The 21,376-nt window shown below is 41.2% G+C and overlaps 1 protein-coding gene across 4 annotated transcripts in view; it reads right to left on the bottom strand.

Annotated features, from left to right (window-relative positions):
- The window catches only part of osbpl6 (oxysterol binding protein-like 6), a 95,648-nt gene that overhangs the window by 42,475 nt on the left and 31,797 nt on the right, over positions 1-21,376 (bottom strand). For all 4 annotated transcript variants that reach the window (XM_078404001.1, XM_078404000.1, XM_078404004.1 and 1 more), the window contains exons 2-6: positions 15,137-15,397; positions 7,336-7,458; positions 4,330-4,383; positions 2,760-2,873; positions 2,462-2,632 (exon numbers count right to left, since the gene is read on the bottom strand). In XM_078404001.1, coding sequence (XP_078260127.1) covers positions 2,462-2,632; positions 2,760-2,873; positions 4,330-4,383; positions 7,336-7,458; positions 15,137-15,238 — 564 coding nt within the window. In that variant the 5' untranslated portion in view covers positions 15,239-15,397. The remainder of the gene's footprint in view (positions 1-2,461; positions 2,633-2,759; positions 2,874-4,329; positions 4,384-7,335; positions 7,459-15,136; positions 15,398-21,376) is intronic.

Here is a 21,376-nt window from a genome sequence, read left to right as displayed (position 1 = left end):
AGATAGGCACAAAATGCTGGAGTAACTTAGTTTTGGGTCGAGACCTTTCATCAGATTCATACTAAACTGTGTTGTTTGTCTTTCTTCTTGACTTATTTCTATCCTTCAGTTGTATATAAATTTAAATCATCTAACTTTGTTTAAAAGTATCAGTCAGCAAAATGAGTAGGGATAGCAATCTGGAGTCAAGGTATTTAAGCGGTTTACCTGACTGACTTCATGTTGTAAGATTTATACAAAAAATCATTCTTACCACCTTCATAATGCCATGTTTCATAATTCAGTGTTGAAATAAATCCACTACATTAGTTAAAATTGAATCTCCTCTATTCAGCTAATTTGCTCAGTAACAGATCATACACTGTTCTCCTGTTTGATCCCCTGCCAGTGCTACATAGACCAGCTTGGGTGATAATGGAATAGAAAAATGGCCAGGGTGCCTGCTTTTAATTGCAATTGTTTAACAAGTCTAAATGCAGATGTCTAGTGGGCTAGGATCAAGCCTGAATTTGGACTAACTGTCAATGTTCAATGTAAACACAAGCTTCAATATTCACAACAAATAGGCAGCACCTACCTGATAGAACTTTATAAAACCAGATAGGATGGACAGTTAGAATCTTCACCCCCCCCCCCCGAGGATGGAAATGATGTATAACAGAGGGCATAGCTATAAAAGTCAGAGGGGATGAGGTTTAAAGGAGATTTGCAGGGCAAGTCTATTTAAAAAAAAATAGAGTGTTGGGTCCCTGGAATGCACCACCAGGGATGGTGGAAGCAGATATAATGGCGACATTTAAGAGGCGTAAGGATAGGCACAAAAATATGCAAGGAAACGAGGGACATGGAGCATGTGCAGGCAGAAGGGGTTAGTTTAATTTGGCATCATTAATTTGGCATCATTAATTTGGCATCATTAATTTAATTTGGCACAGACATTGTGGGCTCTTGGGCCTGTTCCTGTGCTCTACTGTAACATTCTATATAGAACAACCCACAGAAAGCTCATCCTAGGAAGCCAATATTAAGCTGAAGAAGGGTCTCGACCCGAAACATCACCCATTCCTTCTCTCCCGAGATGCTGCCCGGCCTGCTGAGTTACTCCAGCATTTTGTGAATAAGCCAATATTAAGCCATTGATAGTAAAGTGCATGGTAAATTTCATGCAGATTACAATAAGCTAAGGTATCAGAGAGTTTAAAAAAAAGTTATTGTTATCTTATCCAGTTTAGACGATTGCAGTAATAAATATATATTGTGGTATCATAAATAATTACAATATAAAAGGCAATCTCTCCACAGTATTAATCTGTGCCTCAGCAAAATTACATAACTATGCTGATTGTCTATCAGCAACCGAATATTTATTATCTAAAGATATTGGCAAGCCTTTCAAAACATGTAAAACTACTTTATCTTCAAAAATATCTGGTAGATAAAATCCAAAATCCCCACCATTGTTCCATATAGTTAAACAACTATTTAATCTCCATAATAATCGTTCATTTTGAAAACCACACAGAATAAAAAGACACTTTTCACATGAAATTGCATAAATATCTAAATACAGATCCTGACTATGCTAAAATATAATTTATTCTTCAATAAACTTTCTGTAACTGTTCAATGGCCGTCCATTTTTCCCCACAAAGGCTGTAGACTGTAAAAAAAGTTCTTATTTGTCAATTCAAATTTACTCACAGAGAATTATGAAGCGTTGATTTGAAATTAAATAGCGATTCCTTCCAAATTATACACCTATCAAAGCATCAGCTGAAATGTTTAACTGGAAGGTACCTTAAAACAGATTGAAATACAAAGTGCTGGAGTAATTCAGCAGGTCAGGCAGCATCTCCAGAGAACATGGATTGGATAAAACAGAATCAATCTGATGAATCCTGACCCGAAACTCTGCCTGTCCATGTCCTCCAGAGATGCTGCCTGACCCTCCAGCACTTGGTGGCTGTTTTTGTAAGTCAGCATCTGCAGTTCCTTGTTTCTACATTGAAATACAGCATCTGCCCAGTGGTGAGACTTTGTTAATGTTTCGAGCAAATCATAAATAAGCATAATTGAAAATAAGGTATGAAAAGTAAAACTTTACGCCTACAATCAAGTACAACACAATGTACCCAGAGTGTGTGGCAAGATTTAGATGGACATTAGGGGTTATAGGGAGAAGGCAGGAGAATGGGGTTTGGAGGGAGAGATAGATCAGCCATGATTGAATGGCGGAGCAGACTTAATGAGCCAAATGGCCTAATTCTGCTCCTATCACTTATGACCTTATGATATACATTCCACCTTATCTGAACAAAAAGATCACCACATCACACGAGCTTCACCAAGTAGAAGCTCCACAATAGCTCGATCTCAATTCAATGAACAGCGTTATTTCACATTTTACTAGAAAATGTAACCTATGCATTACATACTCAAAATAAGAGTTACAATTACACACCTTTACGTCTAGTACAGCAGCGTTTAGAGCTGGCGATAGGTCAGGTTTTGGTAATGGAGGGTACACTTGAAAATTGGCGTCTCTGGGCGATCTCACTATTTCATTCTGACGATACAGTCGATGATGCCGCAGTTTTGTTACCCAAGCGTCAAACACTTCCTGAGATTTTACCTGTTTGTGGAAAAGTGTCAGTGAATTTTCATTTTGTACGTTTACGCATCTGGAAGCTCTCTTCACTTTCTGCATTTGCACACCTTTAAATGGTAAACAGGTTTACTTACTTTCTACACTTACAAACCTTTAGATGATATATGTGTTCTTCTGTGTCAAGGTCAATCCGTTGTGTCTTCTTTTTGATCGACATGACGGACAACCCAACATCGATACTTCCATGAAGTTTGCCTTTCTGAATCTAACAAACAATGTTGAAAAGTGAACTTAATGCAAGTTGCTGACCTGGTGAAAAAAAGATCCAAAACAAAACAGAAATGTGGAGTGACTGTTTTACAAATGCTCCGTGCTACAAAAAAATTCCAGCAAAATGCCTCATTTCATCAAGGAAGCCTATATAATATTTGCAGTTGTATCTTTAGTCTTTCCCATTTCATGATGATTGTTAATAGTCAGCTGGTTGATGAAATGTGTGATGTGGAACACTGACACAATAATTAAAAAATACTTATATTACACATAACACATAAGCCAAGATTACCACCGGGAAACAGGCCATTACAGTCACTGTATGAGGCATACACTTTCTAAATTTGGTTTCACTGAAGTCTAATTTCAGAAGCAGAATAATACCCTGCAGAAACAAAACAGTACCTTTGGTGCCAGGATCCAAGGGCGAGTTCTCCCCTGTTATGTCTAAATTACACTCGGCATATTATGAGGTGGAGTCATACAGAAAAGGTCCTTCAGCCCAACTCACCATGCCAATCAAGATGAACTGTATATCTGAACTGGCCCCATTTGCCTGCATATGGCCTATACCCTCTAGACCTTTTCTATCCATGTACCTATCCAAATCACCTTTAAATATTGTGATTACACCTGCTTCGACAGCTTTCTCTGGCAGTTTGTTCCATATATATACACACCCTTTTTTGTGTGAAAGTTTGCCCCTCATGTCCCCTTTAAACCTTTCCCCTCATCTTAAATTTATGTTCTCTAGTTATAGGCTCTTCTACCCTGGGAAAAATATTATGGCCATCCACTTGATCTACCCTCGTGATGTTATATACCTTTATGAGGTTACCCCTCAACCTCCTCTGCTCCAGGGAAAAGTCTCAGCCTATACAGGCTCTCCTTCCAACTCAAGCCTTCCAGTCCCAGCATCATCATCGTGAATCTTTTCTGCATCCTTTCCAGTTGCGTGACATCCTTCCAAGAGGAAGGGCAACCAGAACTGCACACAATTCTTCAAGTCTGATCTCACCAACAACTTGTGGAGTTATAATATGTCGTCCTGCACTCAAAGCACTGGCTGATGAAGGTACATAAATCCAACTGCGCTCAATGTCACCATGAAGTCAATGAATCTGCTTTAACTGGCCACTATTAAACAGTACTCATTTATAAAAATCGATTATCTAAATCGACGTGGCACACTTTTTATACACATAATAAAACAAATGGTAAAAAAACTTAGAAAGTTACAATGTGAACCTGAATAGTTAATTAGTATAATCAAGAGTTATTGCAGTTAAAAAAACGGAAAACAAGTTAATGTTTCAGGTCTAGAATCCTTTGTTACTTGTCCTTTGTTACTTGCTCAGATACTTGTGTTTTTATTTCAGATCCCCAGCATCTGCAGTTTTGTTTTTGACTTATTGCTTTGTTGAGAGTGCATTTCAATTCCTACTCACGTCAATTGGCGTCTTGGAGTATTTTAACATTCCACTTTCAAGGACAAAGAAGCGCTGCAACAAGACAAATTTTGATTAATGGATAAACATACCAATTTTCTTAAGTTACAGATTCCAAGGACTAAAACAAATTTCATCAAAACAAATTTCATGATAGTACAACATTAACAAAGTGCCTTGAATATCCAGATTGAAGAACAACTTCTTCCCAGCTGTTATCAGGGGCGGCACAGTGGTGCAGTGGTAGAGTTGCTACCTTACAGCGCTGGAGACCCGGGTTCAATCCCGACTACGGGTGCTGTCTGTACGGATTTTGTACGTTCTCCCCGTGACCGCGTGGGTTTTCTCCGAGATCATCGGTTTCCTCCCACACTCCAAAGACTTACAGGTATGTAGGTTAATTGGCTTGGTGTATGTATAAATTGTCCCTAGTTTGTGCAGGATAGTGTTAATGTGCGGGGATCGCTGGTCGGCGCGGACTCGATGGGTGAAGGGCCTGTTTCTGCGCTGTATCTCTAAACTAAACAAAATCCGGCAATTGAACCATCCTATCAACAACTGGAGAGTGGTCCCGAGCTATTAACTACCTTATTGGAGACCCTCAGACTATCTTTAATCGGACTTTACCTTGCACTGAATGTTATTCCCTTGATCATGTATCTGTACACTGTGGATGACTCGATTCCCAGCATGCTTTGTCTTTCCTGATTAGCATGCAACAAAAAACTTTTCACTGTACCTCGGTACACATGTCAATAAACTAAACTGGCCTTTGAGCAACAAGAAATGCGCTTTTGAAGTTAATATATCCAAACATTTGCAATATCTGCAAACCAGTTGTAAATAAATATCTTGGGTTAAAATTTGATGGTGAGTTTTGAAAATGCAATTTTCCAAGTTGGGCTCAGCTATTTATGATCTATGTTGACGATCATCTGTGATTGTTCGATTCAGTGTGGAGCCCTGAAATTCCAGCCCCATCACCGTAATCCTTCAGTCCTTTCCCTATATGATTTGTCTGTCCTCCGACACTCTCCCAACAAAACCCAACGTAATCCCGAGAAACAGCAACTCCTCTTCCAAACTGTTACAGGGCAGTCCTCAGGACTCGGCAAAGCATTAAAAACATTTGCTTAACTAATCTTTCCCGTTTATATCTGAACCGGGATAGATCAAAATAAACTTTTAGTTCGTAAGCAAGGTCATCAAGATGCAACTTTAACTTTTTTTATTTTTCTCTGCAGATGTTTTTTATTTTTCTCTGCAGATGTTGCCTAACATCTGAGTATTTCAAAGATTCGCTGTTTCTGTTTAATGTTTCCAGCATCTACTATCCCACTGTTCCAGCATTTTTATTTTATCTCTTTGTTTTCATATAGCCACTATTTACATTTCTTGCAGACAAATAGCTGTGGCTTGCCACCCTAAATCACCCTCTTTCAGCTGGCACCAAGACTATGTGCTTCATTCATGCTCATTTTGCTTTGATCCTACGTTCTTTAGACTTTAGAGATAGAGCGCGGAAAGAGGCTCTTTGGCCCACAGAGTCCACTCCGACAGCGATCCCCACATACTTTAGCACTACCCTACACACTAGTGACAATTTACAATTTTACCGAAACCAATTAACGCACAAATCTGTATGTCTTTGGAGTGTGGGAGGAAACAGGAGCACCCGGAGAAAACCCACATGGTCTCAGGGAGAACATACAAACTCCATACAGAGAGCACCCATAGTCAAGATAAAACCTGGGTCTCTTGCGCTGTAAGCTCATAAATCCATGTCATAGGAGCAGAAGCAGGCCATTCGGCACTTCGAGTTTACCCCGCAATTCAATCATGGTTGATCTACCTTTCCCTCTCAACTCCATTCTCCTCATAAACCTTGACAACCTTACTACTTACCTCCACTGCCGTCCGTGGCAATGAATGCCACAGATTCATCACTCTTTGACTAAACAAATTCCTCATCTCCTTTCTAAAGGTACATCCTTTTATTCTGAGGCAATGCCCTCTGGTTCTAGACTCTTTCACTAGTGGAAACAACCTCTCCACATCCACTCTATCAGGCCTTTCACTAGTCGGTAAGTTTCAATGAGATCCACCCCCTTATCCTTCTAAACTCCAGTGAGTGTAAGCCCAGAGCCATCAAACGCTCATTATATATTAACCCAATCATCCCAGGGATCATTCTCACAAACCACCTCTCCAACACCAGCACATTCTTCCTCAAATATGGGACCTAAAACTGCTCGCAATACTCCAAATTCAATCAGACTAGTGACTTATAAAGTCTCAGCATTACATCCCTGTTTTTATATTTTTGTCGTCTCGAAATAAATGCCAATATTGCATTTGCATCCTTGCTACCAATTCAACATGCAAATTAAACCTGTTAGAATTCTGCGCCAGCACTCCCAAGTCCCTTTGCACCTCCAGCAACTGTAAGGCAGCAATTTTACAGCTGCACCACTCTTTGATCTCCCTTTTCTGTAACCTAAAACCTGGTTTATTTCTAACTTAGTCCTGAAGAAAAGTCATCAATCTTAAATATTGACTTTCACTCACAGCAGATACTGCATGATCTGCTGACGTACCTTTAGAAAGAAATGAGGAGGAATTTCTTTAGTCAGAGGGTGGTGAATCTGCAGAATTCATTGCCACAGATGGCTGTGCAGGCCAGGTCATTGGATATTTTTAAGGCAGAGATTGATCGATTCTTGACTAGTGAGGGCGTTAGGGGTAACACAGAAAAGGCAGGAGAATGTGGTTAAGGGGAAAGATTGATCAGTCATGATTGTATGGCGGAGTAGACTTGATGGGCTGATTCGCCCAATTCTGCTGCTAGAATTTACGAACAGATTAAGTATTTCCTGGCTTTCTTTTGGAATTAGGGTTGTTAATCACAATGCAAGAATATGTTTAAACTTTAGAGTACTTTGTATCCTCGGGCAGCAATAACTAATAAATTGAGCTTGCTTGAGAATGCCATTCACTCAGGTTTACCTTATGCCATCCCTTTAAGGGCCATTTTCTTCTTTTCAACATGAACCCCTCGTGTTTGTCTGGTTTCTGGACATTCGTCTGTCCAATTTTCAATCCTTCAATGATTTCCCAATTGTCACCATCCTGCAAGTTATCACAAGAACAATTATTCCGCAATAAAGCAATTGAGATGAGTTGGTACCCGACATCGCATCCATGGGTTTCCAATAACACTGTCAATAGTTATGACTGGCTTGGTAAATTACAGTGAAATAAAGCAAAAATCACTGAAGGAAGTCGAATACGCGGCACAGTGACGGTTTCAACTCTATCATTTGTAGCCGCTATAGAATACGTACAAACTTAGTTTAAAAAAAATCATTTAATATTTTTTATCATCACCATAACCACACCATCATATCACCATTACCACTAACCCCAACCCCCCCCCCCCCCCCCCCCCCACCCCTCCCCAATTTAACAGGTTGATTTAAATTTACTACGGCAACAAAAACCTATGATTAAAATTCTAAAGTTTGAGACTTAGCTCCTGGCAGGTGCAAGACTGGTGGTGGGGGGGTTGGGAGAGCTATCAGTTTGGTTCAGGGTCAGGGTGAACAGAGACATTGTACCTCGGAGATGGGAGGAAAGATGTACAAATTTCATGAGTGATCATAAGTGTAAAATTTTCAATGAGCCAATGCAATTGGACAATAAAATAATGTATAATATTACTGGCGGCACAGTGCTCAACTGGTAGACCCACTGCATCACATCACCAGAGACCCGGGTTCAATCCTGACTTCAGTTGCTGTCTGTGTGGAGTTTGCACATTCTCCCTTCGACCCTGTGGGTTTCCTCCCACTGCTCACGTTTCCTCCCACATCCCAGAGACATGCAGGTTTGTAGGTTAATTGGTCTTTGTAAATCACCCCTAGTGTATAGGGATTAGATGCAAAAATGGAATAACCTAGAAGTAGGGTGAATGGGTTATCGATGGTCGGCGTGGACCTGGTGGGCTGAAGGGCCTGGTTCCATGTTGGCTAACTCAACTCAAATCAACTGGCCATCAAAAAGCCCCCAGACAGTTGAAAGCGGGGAGCTTGATCACTGGTCAAGGCTGTTGACAGCTGCACAGCCACAGAAATGATATGTGCAGCCACACGAATAGCACAAGGGAGCTTTACTCAAGGTGTGGGCTGGGTCAAGATTGGTTCAGCCTATTGAATCCCATCAGTTAATATACAGTGCCCTCCATAATGTTTGGGACAAAGACCCATCATTTATTTATTTGCCTCTGTACTCCACAATTTGAGATTTGTAACAGAAAAAAAATCACATGTGGTTAAAGTGCACATTGTCAGATTTTATGAAAGGGTATTTTTATACATTTTGGTTTCACCATGCAGAAATTACAGCTTTGGTTATACATAGTCCCCCTCATTTCAGGGCATCATAATGTTTGGGGCACATGTCTTCACAGGTGTTTGTAATTGCTCAGGTGTGTTTAAATGCCTCCTTAATGCAGGTATAAGAGAGCTCTCAGCCTTCAGTCTTTCCTCCAGTCTTTCCATCACCTTTGGAAACTTTTATTGCTGTTTATCAACATGAGGACCAAAGTCGTGCCAATGAAAGTCAAAGAAGCCATTATGAGACTGAGAAACCTTGTCGTCCACCCTAAATAGTTCTACGGAACTTGCAAAATTTGCAACAAAGCGTCAACTTCGGTACTCTGAAGCACCAATTGCCACTTTTGGTTGTTGTAGTTGACATACGAAAGAAGAAGACTGAGAAACAAGAATAAAACTGTTAGAGGCATCAGCCAAACCTTAGGCTTACCAAAATCAACTGTTTGGAACATCTTTAGGAAAAAAGAGAGCACTGGTGAGCTAACTAATCGCAAAGGGACTGGCAGGCCAAAGAAGACCTCCACAGCTGATGACAGAAGAATTCTCCCTATAATAAAGAAAAATTCCCAAAAACCTATCCGACAGATCAGAAACACTCTTCAGGTGTGGATTTGTCAATGACCACTGTCCGCAGAAGACTTCATGAACAGAAATACAGAGCCTACACCGCAAGATGCAAACCACTGGTTAGTTGCAAAAATAGGATGGCCAGGTTACAGTTTGCCAAGCAATACTTAAAAGAGCTACCACAGTTCTGGAAAAAGGTCTTGTGGACAGATGAGACGAAGATTAACTGATATCAGAGTGATGGCAAGAGCCAAGATCCAAAGCATACCACCTCATCTGTGAAACACGGTGGTGAGGGTGTTCTGGCCTGGGCATGTATGGCTGCTGAAGGTACTGGCTCACTTATCTTCATTGATGATACAACTGCTGATGGTTGTAGCATAATGAATTCTGAAGTGTATAGACACATTCTATTTGCTCAAGTTCAAACAAATGCCTCAAAACTCATTGGCCGGCAGTTCATTCTACGGCAAGACAATGATTCCAAACATACTGCTAAAGCAACAAGGGAGTTTTTCAAAACTAAAAAATGGTAAATTCTTGAGTGGCCAAGTCAATCACCCGATCTGAACCCAATTGAGCATGCCTTTTATATGCTGAAGAGAAAACTGAAGGGGACCAGCCCCCAAAACAAGTATAAGCTAAAGATGGCTGCAATACAGGCCTGGCAGAGCATCACCAGAGAAGACACCCAGCAACTGGTGATGTCCATGAATCACAGACTTCAAGCAGTCATTGCGTGCAAAGGATATGCAACAAAATACTAAACATGACTACTTTCGTTTACATGACATTGCTGTGTCCCAAACATTATGGTGCCCTAAAATGGGTGGACTATGTATAAACACAGCTGTAATTTCTACATGGTGAAACCAAAATGTATAAAAATGGACTTTATTAAAATCTGACAATGTGCACTTTAACCGCATGTGATTTTTCTTCTATTACAAATCTCAAATTGTGGAGTACAGAGGCAAATAAATAAATGATGGGTCTTTGTCCCAAACATTGTGGAGGGCACTGTAGGCCATGTGCAAGCAGGTAGGATTAGTGTAAACTGGCATCAAGGTCAGCACGGACATTATGGGCCAAACGGCCTGTACTGTATTGTTTCATGTTCTCTGTGCTCCTGTATGGAGATAGTTAGAAACAATTAGGTGTTAAAAGACGGATGACTATTAAAAGGCTTCCTCTCGAGAAGAGGAATATTTTCCGTAAAACATAATTAGCAAGTAAAAGACCAAAAAGTAAAGCAAATTTGTTCAGTCGTCAACTAAAACCAGGATAAATGGAGGCACCTACCCAACCTTATGTGAATTTGTCAATAGTTCTAACCCCAAATTATTCCCTAATAAGTTTCCTCATCTATATTTATAGTTGCTTAACAGTGTTCCATGAGAACTCGTGTGCTGTTATGAAAGTGTTTTGCCTAGAAACATAACTTATCCTGACTGGAAATTAACATAATTTTCCAAGAAAAAAAGGTTCACATCAGTTTATCTACTGAAGAATATATTAAGATGATGAATCTATGGAATTCATTGTCACAGACGGCTGTGAAGGCCAAGTCAATGGATATTTTTAATGAGGAGATTGATAGATTTTTGATTAGTACAGGTGTCAGGGGTTATGGGGAGAAGGCAGGAGAATGGGGTTGAGAAGGGAAGATAGATCAGCCATGATTGAACGGCAGAGCAGTCTTGATGGGCTGAATGGCTTAATTCTGCTCCTATAACTTATGAACTTATGAAGACACTTAAATTTAATTGACCTGTCATTACTAAACTTTAAAATTGGTCAGTTTCTACAGAATTGAGTGCTAAATTGGATGGCTTCTATACAAAGGATGTGGAGATCATAGTGCACAACCACACCACACTCATTAATGGAAACAGCATGTCTATTTCCTGGTGCCTACTCTATGTAATAGGCACAGTATGCAGCCAGCTATAATCACCTCTTTCATTCGCTGCATAGGCATCAAGGAACCCACTATCTTTAGCAGGGCCGACATGATTTGTGCAGAGAGAGAGAGAGAGAGAGAAGAACCGAGATAACATTACAGGTTGATGAGCTTACATCAAAAAATCCCATTCTGACACACACTGGGAAGGTTGATTATCTGAGAATGCAGAAATCTTCGTTGAGTTCTTTGAAAAACAGCAAGTCGTTTGCAATTCAACATTGTAACTGGAAACAAACTTGGGAAACTTCTCAAATTTGTGGTCAGCTGTTGGATTTGATGAGGATAGACAAAAAATGCTGGAGTAACACAGCGGGTCAGGCAGCATCTCTGGAGAGAAGGAATGGGTGACGCTTCGGGTCAAGACCCTTCCTCAGACTGATGTCAGGGGAGGGGGCGGGACAAAGATAGAATGTAGTAAGAGACAGTAAGACTAGTGGGAGAACTGGATAGGGGAGGGGATGGAGAGAGAAAGCAAGGGTCATCTGAAGTTAGAGGTCAATGTTCAAACCGCTGGGCTGTAAACTACCCAAGCAAAATATGAGGTGCTATAGACAATAGACAATAGACAATAGGTGCAGGAGTAGGCCATTCGGCCCTTCGAGCCAGCACCGCCATTCAATGTGATCATGGCTGATCATTCTCAATCAGTACCCCGTTCCTGCTTTCTCCCTATACCCCCTGACTCCACTATCCTTAAGAGCTCTATCTAGCTCTCTCTTGAATGTATTCAGAGAATTGGCCTCCACTGCCCTCTGAGACAGAGAATTCCACAGATTCACAACTCTCTGATAAGATCCCCTCTCATCCTTCTAAATTCCAGTGTATACAAGCCTAGTCGCTCCAGTCTTTCAACATATTAAGCTGGGGGGTAGTGTGAATTGTGTGGAATAAGGGGTAGGCCATTTAGAACAGAGATGAGGAAGAACTTTTTCAGTCAGAGAGTGGTGAAGGTGTGGAATTCTCTGCCTCAGAAGGCAGTGGAGGCCAGTTCGTTGGATGCTTTCAAGAGAGAGCTGGATAGAGCTCTTGAATGTATTCAGAGATTGGGAATGGGAGGGGGAGTTGAAGTGCTGAGCCACCGGGAGATCAGGCAGGTTAAGGCAGACTGAGCGGAGGTGCTCAGCGAAACGATCACTGAGCCTGGACTTGGCTCGCCGATGTAATGAAGTTGACACCTGGAACAGCGGATACAGTTGATGAGGTTGGAAGAGGTGCAAGTGAACCTCTGCCTCACCTGGAAAGACTGTTTGGGTCCTTAGATGGAGTTGAGGGAGGAGGTAAAGGGACAGGTGTTGCATCTCCTGCGGTTGCAGGGGAAAGTACCTGGGGAGGGGGTGGTTTGGGTGGGAAGAGACGAGTTGACCAGGGAGGTTTGGAAGGTACGGTCTCTGCGAAAAGCAGAAAGGGGTGGAGATGGGAAGATGTGGCCAGTAGTGGGATCCCGTTGGAGGTGGCGAAAATATTGGAGGATTATATGCTGTATGTGACGGCTGATGGGGTGGAAGGTGAGGACAAGGGAGACTCAGTCCTTGTTACGAATGGGGGGAGGGGGAGCAAGAGCGGAGTTCTGGGATATCGAGGAGACCCTAGTGAGAACCTCATCTATAATGGAAGAGGGGAACCCCCGTTTCCTAAATAATGAGGACATCTCCAATGCCCTGGTATGGAAACCTCATCCTGGGTGCAGATGCGGTATAGACGGAGGAATTGGGAGTAGGGGATAGAGTCTTTACAGGAAGCAGGGTGGGAAGAAGTGTAGTCTAGATAGCTGTGGGAGTCAGTAGGTTTGTAGTAGATGTCGATCAATAGTCTGTTTCCTGCGATGGAGACGGTATCTAGAAATGGTAGGGAGATGGCGGAGATGGTCCAAGTGAATTTGAGTGCAGGATGGAAATTAAAGGTGAAGTTGATGGAGTCAGTGAGTTCTGCATGGGTGCAGGAGGTAGCACCAATGCAGTCGTCAATGTAACGGAGGTAGAGTTTGGGGTTAGGGCCAGTGCACGCCTGGAACAGGGATTGTTCGATGTACCCTACAAAGAGGCAGGCATAGCTGGGGCTTATGCGAGTGCCCATAGCTACGCCTTGGATTTGGAGGAAGTGGGTGGAGTCGAAGGAGAAGTTGTTGAGGGTAAGGACCAGCTCTGCTCGGCGGAGGAGTGTATTGGTAGACGGAAATTGGCTGGTTCTGCGGTCGAGGAAGAAACGGAGGGCTTGAAGACCCTCCTGGTGGGGGATGGAGGTGTAGAGTGACTGGACATTCCATAGTAAAGATGAGGGAGTGGGGGCCTAGAAAACGGAAGTCATTGAGGAGACGAAGAGCGTGTGAGGTGTCTTGGACATAGGTAGGGAGGGATTGGACCAGGGGGGATAGGATGGAGTCGAGGAAGGTGGAAATTAATTCGGTGGGACATGAACAAGTAGAAACAATGGGTCTGCCGGGACAGTTCTGTTTGTGGATTTTGGGGAGAAGATAAAATCGGGCCGTACGGGACTGGGGAACGATAAGGTCGGAGGCTTTAGAGGGCAGAGAGCCGGAAGTGATGAAATCACTAATGGTGTTCGAGATTAAGGCCTGGTACTCGTCTAACTTCTCAAACTTCTTTCTCTCTCCATCCCCTCCCTCTTCCCAGTTCTCCCACTAGTCTTACCGTCTCCGACTACATTCTATCTTTGGCCCGCCCCCTCTCCTGATATCAGTCTGAGGAAGGGTCTCAACCCGAAGCATCACCCATTCCTTCTCTCCAGAGATGCTGCCTGACCCGCTGCGTTACTCCAGCATTTTGTGTCTACCTTCGATTTAAACCAGCATCTGCAGTTCTTTCCTACGGATTTGATGAGGAGTCCAGCATCAGAGCACAGGCAACCTGTAGCTGCCGATCGGTATGGAGTTTGGGTCATGCACGTTCACACGTACTTAGGCAGGAGCCTCAAACCTCCTCACGGTTGCAAAGGAAAGTGCAGACATTTCCACACGGAACCACCTGTTTTCAGGCAGAGGACTTGGTCCAAAAGGACACAAAATGCTGGAATAACTCAGTGGGTGTGGTTAACGTGATGTTTCTGATCGGCACCCTTCTTCAAACCGTGGAAGATTTGGGCCATTGAAATAGGTTTATTTCCCCTTTTCCCAAAAAGTATAATTTCTCCTTTGTACGATCACTTAAGTTGAATAAAAATATCACAGTTAAACAAATCACCGTTCATACCTCCCACCTAAAAAGACTAAACCAGCAATGGAGTAGATCCCTCTTTTATTTTTGCTATTAATGTGTACACATCCACACTTATTGTTGCCACAGAAAATTTACACTTCAATAGCCATCAAAGCCAAGCGATCCACGGGAGCATAAGAACCATATAATTTCATCACAATATTTTTAAACTGTTAATAGAATGGTTGCAGAGGGAGAAGCAAAGGTAGTGTCAGGCAGCACACATTGTTCTGAAGAGTGAGCAATGTCATTGAATTCATCAAGGTGAGGGGGGAAAAGATTTAATAGGAACCTAAGGGGCAACTTTTTTTTTTACACAAAGCGTGATAGGTATGAGCTGCCAGAGGAGGTAGTTGAGGCAGGTACCATCACAATGTTTAAAAAAAATTTGGACAGGTACATGGATAGGATAGGTTTAGAGAGATATGGGCCAAATGCAGTCAGGTGTGAATAGAGGGGATGGGGCATGATGGTCAGCTTGGGCAAGTTGGGCCGAATGGCCTGTTTCCACACTGTATGACTCTAGCACTATATTTCAGAGAGGCTGATCAAATCTTAAATCAGGAGTCAATTCCATGAATTCTTAAACATTCAAACAGATTCAGATATGTTCAAAAATGCATGTCCAGCAGGAGTGCACATACAGAAGAGGGACTACGTTTCCTTACCGGTCTGCACTCTCGTTGAGAGGAAGATGATGACGAGGCACTCCTGTGAGTGGGAGTTGATACCTTGTGAGCCGGTGACACGTTTTTCTCTTCAGAGCTCATGGTTACTGTTGGTGGTGTGTTGCACACGGTTGTCGTTGCACAATGGCCTTCAGTTAAACGGTGAAATTATCTCATTATTCCCATCAGCACACCAGCAAAGAAAAAATATAACGGAGGAAAGTACAGAATGAGCTTTTCTCCTTGCTTACCAGTTCAAACCTAAGAAGAGGACAAAAAAATGTGGATCAACTTTTGCAGACATTTACAGAATCAAAGCAATTTTACTGAACCATAAAATAAATGAAAGGTTGATTTTAACAGACAATTCATGTAAATAAATAATTTTAATTTATCTAAATCAGTATGTATTGCACTATTAAAAACTAGGCATGGTCTACTTGCAAAATGTATTTCATTCCTTACCATAACTTGGATTATAATGCATCTAAATCATTTTTTCCTTCTTAAAATATGGAATTTATTTAGCCAGAAGGTGGTGTAACTGTTGAATTCATTGCCATAAGCATTGGTGGAGACCAAGTCATTTGATATTTTTAAAACAGTGATTGATAGGTTCTTGATTAGTAAGGGTGTCAAAGGTTATGGGGAGAGGGCAGGAGAATGTGGTTGAGAGGGAAAGATAGATCAGCCATGATCAAATGGCAGAATAGACTTGATGGGCTGAAAGGCCTAATTCTGTTCCAATGTCTTATGAATTCAACACATAGGATTTTGCATTACAGCCTAAAGCTTATTCCTAAATACAGGAATTTATTCTAAATTTATATAGTTATAAAGTGATTTCTTCAATATTTTCAAATGATATTTACTGCCTCCTCATTCCTGCATTCTCTAAAAGTTATTTTTGGTTCACTATTTTATCACAAGTACATAATTTTGCATGTTACCATAACAAAAGCTGACTTGACATGGTTGTTTTTGTTATTAATTTACGTAGATGATATACCCGATTTGAGCAATAACTAATTTTCATGTGAACACCCAGCCATTAGCAAAAGTAAAAACAAAACTACATGTGCGCTGGAACCAAATTGCAGTGCTCTGTTATTATACATGCAGCGCGCATGAGTGAAGATGCAGTTTTACCCCATTAACTGTAGAGAGCACCTTCATGCTTTCTTCTGCTGTTTCATAGTCTGATATCAGGTCAACCTGGCCCAAGACGTACACTAGTCCTGTATGGCTTCAAGAATACATTGAAGGAACAGCATTCACATGTTGACTATGAAACCTAATGACCCAGGCTAAGTGGAAACAATGAAAAAGAAACCATTGATATTTACTATGGCTGCTCCATGATGCAGGTAGAAATATAGTGACTTTTGCATCAATCTCGGTTAACGATGATATCCTGTTAACTCCTGCCTTTGACACACAGTCTTCACAGGCTGCACAGTTGTAGTCCTCTCCAACAGATTCAAAGCGATTTCAGATACGAACAAGATAATCCCACTTAAACTAAATTGATTACTGTATTTTTATTATAAATAATTTGTTGCAGTGGGAAACTGTGCCTCAGTTACCACTTGGCAAAACTATCTGAACAAAAAAATGTGCAAAATAGAAGGGATTTTAAAATAATGTATTTTCAGCTTCTACTTTTATTTTATGCACATTTCCTCTATTATTTAACACACTGTGTTACATTTTAGAAAATTCCTCTTGGATTTCTGACTGTGACAGATCTATAATGTAATTGGCAGCTTAGCCAGCTCAATGAGATCACAACTGCTGGGTGTTGGGTGGGCTCCAGCTTGAAGCAAAATTTAAAGTAGCAGCTATTGGAAAAAAGAAGGATCGTGGCCATATTAGAAGCTAGATCTTTAGAACATAGTACAGTACAGAAACAGGCCCTTCAGCTCACAAGATCTGGGCTGAACACGATGCCAAGGTTAATTATTCTCATCTGCCTGCACATGATCTATATCCCTCCATTCTCTGCAGACCCATGTGCCTATCTAAAGGGCACTTAGAGTCGTTGAGACATGCAGCACGGAAACAAGCCCGCCATCCCAACTCATCCATGCCGACTAAGATACCCCATCTGGCAGCTCTTTCCACATACCCATCAACCTCAGAGTGAAAACATTGCCTCTTAGGTTTGTATTAAATCTTTCCCCTCTCACCTTAAACCCATGGCCTCTGGTCCTTGATTTTCCTACTCTGGGTAAAAGACTGTGCATTCACACTATCAATTCCTCTCATGATTTTATACATCTCCATCAGATCACCTCTTAGCCTCCTGCACTCGAAGGACATCGGCACTATTATACCTGCCTTTGTGATTCCCCCACCCGCCCAACATGTTGAGGAAGCACCACTGCTATTCACTTCTTTCAGGCCACCAATCTCACTATTTCTTTGGCTGAGTGCCTTTGATAACTATTGTGTGATAGTTATGAAGTAATTCATGCCAGAGAGATAAGAACCAGAGAGAAGCCTACGTGCCCATGCCCACCATCAAGTATCCATCTACACTAATCCTATTTACTAGCACCTGGTCCATAGACTGCAATGCATTGGCCGTTCAAATCCTTCTTAAATGTTGCGTGTCTCTGCCTTCACTCAGGCAGTCTTTCAGATTCTAACCACCTGAAAAAAAACCTCTGTTCCATTCGAAACGTCTTATCCCTATCCTGAAACTATGACCTCAAGATGTTTCTGCTATGGGAAGATGTTTCTTCCTATCTATGTCCCTCATTAGTTTGTACTCTTCCATTAGGTTCCCCCTCAGCCTCCTTCACTCCGCGGAAAACAAACCCTGCCTATCCAGTCTCTCCTCATAATTTAAATGCCCCATCCTAGTGAATCTCGTTTGCATCCTCTGTAGTAAAATCACTGTCTTCCTTCAGCGTAATGGCCAGAACTATGCACATTATTCTTGTAAATGTCTTCTTCATCACCTTAACCAATTTGAAGGATCGTTGGATTTGCACACCGAGGTCTCTCCATTCCTCAATCCAGATCCTCCCCAAGTTACCAACAGCTGACTTACGTACAGCCCACATCTGTGCGCGAGCATTTGGGGGCTGATGGGATGACCTTGCAGACCTCTGCCACGTGGGAATTTGATTTGTAGCCCCAATTCCGACTTGTGAACTGTACGGGTTACAAGCGGTTCTCAGGAAGGAAAGCCCGAGTGTAGGACATACACAATGAATGGTAGTATGAGAGGACCTGCACTCCCACCCATTGTGCATGTTCTACCCTCAAAGATCATCACGTCACGAGATTAATTCCCTGTCATTGCTCTACCATCTCACCAGCTGATCAATGCTAATCTGTAGCACACAACTATCCTCCTCAGTATCAACAGCACCACCAATGTTCATGACATTTGTAAACTTACTATTCACACCTTCTATATTCAGAGGAAGTAGGTGCGTTCTTGCTATCTGGCTCTCTACGCTGAAGTTGCAGGACATCAATCCTCTTTTAACTGTGTGTTTGGTATGAAAGTGAACAATGTGCTCTGACTATGTATCATCCACCACCCACCAAGCCCCTCTTTAAAACGCACCATCCTAGACTGACAAGTGTCGTGGGACCTTTTCAATTGTTATTACAGGTCAAGGTGTTATCCCTATCCTGAAACTTCTCAAGGTACCTGGCTTACTTACTTTCTCAGCTGAAACTGCAAGCTTCAGCTTAAGTCCAGTCGACAATAATTTAACTGCATAGGTTACTAGTTTTGAACCTTAACTTTGGATAAACATAATTAAATAATATACCTCACTCACTCATGCCCACAAGATCTTCCGGAAAACCACCCTGCAGTCTCTCTGCCCCTCTTGCAAACACTCAAACAGCTCTAATCCTGTCAATTGAAATTATTTGAACTTTATTCACCAGGATGTTGCATGTTTTTTTTTGTGGGGAGTTGGTGCCCCTCTCATGGGCATCTCACTTACCACCTCATCTGATATTAAAAGCTACAGCTAAAAACTACCCTACAAGGATTTAACTGTAAAGGTTAGTAACTCTGACTCTTAGGGTAAATTTAATGAAATAATATACACTTACCCCTCACTATTTATTGATATTAGGTTGCTAAAACACTCAAATCAGAAAATGATTCTGGAAAATAGCCGTTTTCTTCCATTTAAATTGCACATAGTTTAAACCAAAACTATTGTTGAAACGTTTATCGACACTGAAGCAAATAAGCAATGTCATGTATATGATGCAATGCTCCAATTGTTCAGCTTCAATTTCTGATTTATTGACATGTACACCATGGTGCAATGAAATTCCTTGATCAGATGAAGTTCACAGCAAAACAGTACACACACAGTAATGATGAATTCAATAATAAATTCCAGTGAAAATGGTGTAAGATTGTAGTGCAATCTGAACGTTACAAGATTGTAGTGCAATCTGAAAGCAGTGCTAATAAACTGAAACGTCTAATAATGGAATAACGAAATGTTATGCTATCCAAACATTTAGAGAGTAAATGTTCCATTTCTCAGCTGGTATACAGCCATATTTCAATGAAATGAAGCTCATTGACAACAGGGCGGTGGCAAATCAGAAATGAGCAGTGCCTGAATCATTAGAAGTAGATGACACGAGGCAAAGTCAGCACTAATTCAAATCAATTCTATAACGCAGTCGCAAATTCTCTACAATCCTGTATACCCAGCTCTGAAATTGTTACAAATATTACTTTGTCACAACAATTCAATTACTTTGCCTGATGTTAACTTGTTCAAAAGGGATGAATAGATAAACTTGCCCAAAACAAAATAGAAACCTTAATCAAATTAAGCTCAATGTTGTGGTAGTTTTATAAAAAATAAGATGTGCAAAAATTAACAATAATTTATATGAGCAAGGATTCATAAAAGGCAGATTTTACTTGATCAATTGATTTGAGTTTTATTTTTAATTAATTGAGATGACCAATGCCATCGATGTGTAGAATACAATCGATGTGACGTATATGAACATATAAATGGCTTTTGATTATGTGCCACATAACAGGATTGTCAGCAAAGTTGCAATGCATGAAATTAAAGGGATAGTGACAGTAAAACAAAGAAATTGGCCATGTCACAATAAACAAGTCCCAACGATTGGTTGTTTTTTCAAACTAAATGAACACAGAGAACAGAAGATTGCATCTAGCAAACTGTCTTCCTTGATACTTGGATCGGGTACATCCAGCTTTGGACTTTTTCTTTTGTAAATGGTGCCAAAATATGGTGACTTGTGCAAGTGTGAACTATGCAAAAAGAATATCACTCTGCAGGGCATACGTGACAATAAAGAAATGATTAGGGAGTTGCATTCTGTTTATTCCTTAAGTCACGTTAAGTCTATGTTCTCTGTTTTTTGACCCATCACATAACACGAAGGGTATCTCCCCCGCTTCTCTTGGGTCTACCTATCAGATTCCACGATGGCCCATCATGTTCCCATTTTCTGAGCATCTCCAACACATCTGGCCGTTCGCTGTTTCCAGAAAAATAATCCCAGCTCCTTCAGCCTTCCCTTCCAATACAATTTTCAAATATCCACACTTGGATTGGAAATATCAACTCAGAAGCACGTAAAATAATTTGCTAATGAGTTTATGCAACTATTTCCTGACCCGAGGCAGAAGTGAAAACTCTTCGGTGTAGACACATGACAAAATAATTGTGTGTCTATTTTAGGTTTACAGAATAGAAAGCATCCAGGCTAGTCAAAGACTTGCTGATTAACGTTTGCTTTTGATGGATGGAGTTCAAACCATTGGAACCGCTGCATCATCTCGGCACCAAATACACTGCTTACTGGGCTGCTTCAAGGACACCGGATAATGCTGTTTATCGTAAAACATCAAAGATGGATCTGCTGTTACAGTCGGCTCTGTGGAAAAGTGGAGTCATTTGCAATCCATCAGCAAGAAGGCCAAAAAAATAATATGAACACAGCAGAGTTTCAAATTTCATAGCATGCTTGAATAGAGTTCTAATCAATCAGCAAGCAATAAGATTTTGCAAAGGATGTTCTTATTAAATGATCATTAGATCAATATATGAAACTGCAGATTTACTGTTTACTCAATTCCATCATTAGTTTATGATTTTGGTTTAAAGAACATATTCCATTCACCTTTTGTTTGGGCAGTCCCTTGGGATCGAGAACAACTTGCTTTCACTCCAGATCTAGGGAGGGGAAGATTAGTGC

The sequence above is a fragment of the Rhinoraja longicauda genome, chromosome 8 (assembly GCF_053455715.1).
Source record: "Rhinoraja longicauda isolate Sanriku21f chromosome 8, sRhiLon1.1, whole genome shotgun sequence".
NCBI classification, from domain to species: Eukaryota; Metazoa; Chordata; class Chondrichthyes; order Rajiformes; family Arhynchobatidae; genus Rhinoraja; species Rhinoraja longicauda.
Note: the sequence above shows the minus strand (reverse complement) of the source record. Positions and strands in the feature narration are given on the sequence as shown.